We start from the raw sequence: 5,084 nt of genomic DNA, 5'->3' as shown, positions 1-5,084 counted from the left end.
CCCACTCACCCACCATAACACAAGAAACGTTTCGAAACGTGAAATGTTTCAAATAAAATGGACAAGTTTTGAAACCCCTGGTTGTACTCTCTAGTGCCAAAAATGTCTAAAATATGTCCCACATATATATGGCATGTTCAAATGATACTGAACATGTAGAATTTCCAGTAATACTACCCTTGGCCATGTTTCTTTGGGATAGAAACGTTTCTTTCCCAAAGAAACGCATTTTGTTGTGATATGACACACACACATGTACATATGTACCCATCTCTCTCTCTCTCTCTCTCTCTCTCACACACACACACACACACGCACACGTACACGTACACGTACACGCACATTTTGAGTTTGGGAGTATTTATTTATGAATGTGTATAATATGCAAGTTCAAATGTATTATAAATCTAAGTACGTGTACACACATACATGTCCATGTAAGTACGTATGTGTTTGTACACATACATACACATTTACATTACATTTGCACTTACATATCAGCCACGCACATTTGCACGAACATGTGACATACTCCCAAACTGAAAATGTACAAACACAACAAGATATACACAGGCACCACAAAGGTCAAAATTCGTAAGCCGTCAACTTGACAAGGACTAGCTACTTTGAGAGACCCACCAATGTCATCTAAACCCGAATGTATAAACACAAACCAATGCATATTGATATAGAATAATGCTTGGTACAAGTGTGCCCTTACAGCCACACCCTTTATAAATCTGGTTAGTGGCTCTATCTACATAAATCTAGACTAAGATGTGGGTGTCTATGCACGGAGCATAGCTCTTCTTTTGACCTTCCCTTTAAAGGTTACCACATGATGGTCCAACTCATCACGCTAAGGGGTCCACTGTCTCTCGCTCGTCTGCTTTAGTCAGTGACTTACCATAATGAGTGGAGGCACCCTACTCAGGAAAGGTTGTAGGCAAGGGTGGATCCCAAGGTGATGTAGTCTAAAACAATGGATCCTCACTCTCAGTCTGTCGTCATATATACAAGAGACCCCTTGTCAAGTTATGGATTCTGTAAATGAAGGCCATCACCTGAATCATACAAGAGGGGAGGCATCTCACTACCATGGTAATCTAGGCAAAACTACCTGAACCAATAGCATGACATTGGCACTAACGAGCCCCATGCTCTCCTCCATGTTCTTATCTATTGACTGTTGGAAGTCCAATTCTGAAGAGTGAAGACAAGCACTACTCAACAAAGTATCTAATTCACATCTCAGGACTAACGTAGCTAAAGCTGTGGTGCAGTCCATAGAAAAGTGTTGTAGAGACAGTGTAGCACATTATCAAAGAACAAGCGCACCATAAGAATGAAGTACATTAGCTGCTAGCAACTTGTTCTTTCACGCTCACTATCTCCAACCAACAGTACAGCAGACAAATGTGTGAATGACAAGCTAAGGCACATATATGTAAGCTTCATCATCAAACATAAATGGATTGTATAGAACCTTGATACTCACACAGCTTCGATAAGCAGGATAACAGCAACCAAACATAGGTGATAATCATATGCAGCAATAGTGTATTTACCAGCATCTATACAAAGGCTAACATTTGTTAAGAGCTCACTTACCCATACAGTGGCACCTCCTGCTGCTGATAAATTTTCTTCATACCTGACTCAGAGAGAGAGAGAGAGAGAGAGAGAGAGAGAGAGAGGCACAGGTTTTTCTCTGAGGAAAGAAAGAGGAAGTAAATCTGGGCACCGTGGGAAACTTATATCTCAATTTCTACTAAGTCAAGACGTATTATTTTCATATGACCTGTATAAACTACTGATAGAGTGGTGCAGGCACAATATCTCCAGCCCCACAGAACAATCAAAGCACACAGGCCCCAAACTCCTTCAATAATGGATAAATCTATTTTTCAATAAAAACCAATGGGGAAATGCATACAACAATGGATGAGTTGGGCCTTAAATAATCACCATCATCATGATTATTGGTCCCAAATCAATGCACATGCAAATGTTTACTTGGGTCAGGCACTTAAATTTCCCAACTTCATGTGCTACAAGGTTGTTTTCCTCTCATCCTTCACTTGTACAGCAAACTGAAGCAGGTTACATCAGTGAAGATACAAGATGAGACCAGTTTTCATTGCATGATTACACTGGTAAAAATGGTCATCCCTCCTTATGAACAAGGTGAGAATAACAGCAAGTGCCCAAACCAATTGATGCAAGAAACAAGCTTCAAAACTGACCCCAAATATCAACATTCCTCAATAAATGGCAATCTAGTTACAAAATTTTGTGAAGCACTATTGGTTTGAACTATTCACAAATTCTAGTGTGCACTACAGAAAGTGATTTACAATATCTGTACCTTAAGGACCGTGAAATGCAATACAGAAAGTGATTCACATCTCTGTAGCTTACGTCACAGTCCGTGCATTTTAGAAATCCCAGCATCATGCACACTAACCAAATTGGGGGGAAAGATCACCAAAAGAATATATCCAGCTCGTACTAACTTGAAGCGGAACATGAATCTGCCTTTGTTAGTTGCTCTCTGGATCTTGAGAGCAATCTAGAGAGCAGCTAACATGAAGTATTAGTTGCTCTCTGGATCCAATCCACTCTGATGATCGGCTGGCTTTTCAATGTCAATGTCTTCCCATTCACCAGTATCTGCCCATAGCACCACATGTTTAGAAAAGTCACACATATGAAAGCAGGTTGATTGCTTCTGCTGCAAACAGATGTGCATTTATTGCTAAGTGTTCATGATGATTTAAATTTAGACCTTGAATCAATGCAGCTGAATAACTGTGATCACGACTGTGCATAAAGGCCAAAAAAGAAAAATGACATAAATTATGGGTTCTTCATGATAATGCATTTATTGCTAAGTGTTCATGATAATTTAAATTTAGACCTTGAATGAATAACTGCAACTGTGATCGCGACTGCACATTAAGGACAAAAATGAAAAATGACATAAACTATGGGCGCACCAACCTTTCTTCAATGTCAAAGCCACAACAGCATCGTTCTCCACCTGCATCAACCAAAAAGTAAATTTACAAAAATCAACTCATCATTTCGTTCTCTTAATCTCAAATAAAGGATTGTTTTTGACATATGGCAACAGTTACTTCTGCATCATCAATCCATTCATGCCATACAGTAACTACCTATTAAAACAAAATCCGGAAATTATGTATGCCTTCTTGAAGTAACCATTTAAAATTCCATTGCAGTTTTTCTGATGTTTTGCAATTAGCATCAAGAACATCAAAAATCAGCTTTCAAAACTTGCTGCTCATGCCCTGACAAATCAAGCAGAGAAGGTAGGCTGTTCTTCTACAACAGCTAGCTCACAACTGTGCATGTTTTACTAATTCCAATGAGCTAGAAAGCTTCCAACATCACAAAACAAAGGGGGTCGAAGGATTCAAAATAGCTAGCACTACTAAAGTTTAAGGAATAAAGAAGCATTCAGGTACGATCCAGAGCTGCCCAAAATTTGCTCTTGTGACGTAAACTGTGGAGCTAGATGCAGGCATTCGCTTGATTGTGGAGTACAGCAGTAGAGAAGGACTGACAGAACAGCGTGAACCAAGACGAAGAGAAATAAGGCATTTGTTTAAGATAAAGGTGTGGACTGTTCCTTTGTTTTGGATTTACACATTTGTGCCACAATCATGCAAAAATTGTTGCACAAAGCCTGGCAAACCAGATGTCAAGAAGCTAATGAGTACATGAATTGGATACAGAAAATGCATATATTGAAGGTTTTGTTTCGACATGGAAGAGCATTCACAATAGCATTTAAAGTACCTTTTGGTCTGCCAAAGTTTTTGCATCATCTAGAGTCTGAAGACTTGACACAAGAATCAAACGCTGGGTATCCACATCATTGTCAGTAAGAATCTGAAGTTTTGCCTTTACTTCCAGTGTAGTCTCTGATGGATCGCAATGCAGAAAGTATGTTGTCTTCTTCCTCTTGACTCTAATAAACATGGCCTACATGAAATGCCCTGCCTCAGATTAAGAAACTTCTGGAGGAAAGTGTAGCTTCAAAAACTAGAACCGAGATATTTATCCAGATAACGAATGAGATTGGTATGGATCGACGATGATATTCAATTGAGCTATTCAAAGCGGGTATCATATAAATTATGATTGCGAGTACCATTGATGTGCGTACGCGGGATCGGAAAATAAACCTAGCGGCTTGAGTAAGAAGGAAAATCCTGCTTCTAAATGGTGGGGAAAAAATCGTTCAACGGAAGGGATATTGAAAAGACGATTCCATTTTCAGGAAGATGGAGTGAAATATGAAGCGATAAAAAGACAGAAGCAAAAATCTTCTGCGAGATAAGCAACAGAAAAGAGGCTAAAGAGAAGGGAAGCACTGACCATGATGGCGAGATTTCGGAGAAGCAAAAATTTGGGGTGAAAGCGATGAATCAGAGAGGGAGAGCAGGAGGATGCCGATCCGGTATTTAACAGCAGCAACAAATCAATCAATCCAACCATTTGTTGCCAGCATTCGCTTGGCCACATGACTTTCCTTTGCCTCTTTAGCATCACATGCTTCCTTCATTTGATGTTGCCAACTTGCCAACCTAACACCACCTCACTCCAAACAAGACAAGTCCCCCTCACCTAGCACCACGAGTCCCAACCATTCCATCCTTCCCTCACTCGACACCTATGCACGCATACCACATCATCACGCGTTCGCATGTGCGCACATGCGCGTGAGAGAGAGAGAGAGAGAGGATGCATTTACGAGCGCACTTGCACATCTATGCATGCATGCGCAACATGCAGATGTGCATAAGCATGCACATGTGCGTGTGCATCTGCATTTGCATTTGTGTGTGTGTGCATGCGGGCACGTGTGTGTATCGTGTGCATGTGTGTCCATGCACATGCGCACATTTACACATGCACACACTCATTTGGATATTTTATTATACAACAACGCACATATTTGTAGGCTGGACTTTAACGACAATCATGGGTCTATAGATTTTGCATGTTTCAGAGGGTTATCAAAAGGCAAATGGGTACTGCTTCAAAGAACTAGT

General features: G+C 40.3%; 1 protein-coding gene across 1 annotated transcript; it reads right to left on the bottom strand.

Moving 5' to 3' along the window:
* Positions 1 to 1,939: 1,939 nt before the first annotated feature.
* Positions 1,940 to 4,554, bottom strand: LOC147899197 (uncharacterized). Its single transcript, XM_087378096.1, has 4 exons — positions 4,408 to 4,554; positions 3,826 to 4,011; positions 3,004 to 3,043; positions 1,940 to 2,673 (listed from the first exon to the last, which is right to left on the bottom strand). Exons 1-4 carry the CDS (start codon positions 4,552 to 4,554, stop codon positions 2,597 to 2,599), a joined length of 450 nt encoding a protein of 149 aa, XP_087234222.1. The 3' UTR covers positions 1,940 to 2,596.
* Positions 4,555 to 5,084: the final 530 nt, after the last annotated feature.

This window comes from Dipteris shenzhenensis, chromosome 8 (assembly GCF_047967505.1).
Source record: "Dipteris shenzhenensis isolate YYH24624 ecotype China chromosome 8, Dip_SZ_1.0, whole genome shotgun sequence".
Classification (NCBI taxonomy): Eukaryota; Viridiplantae; Streptophyta; class Polypodiopsida; order Gleicheniales; family Dipteridaceae; genus Dipteris; species Dipteris shenzhenensis.
Note: the sequence above shows the minus strand (reverse complement) of the source record. Positions and strands in the feature narration are given on the sequence as shown.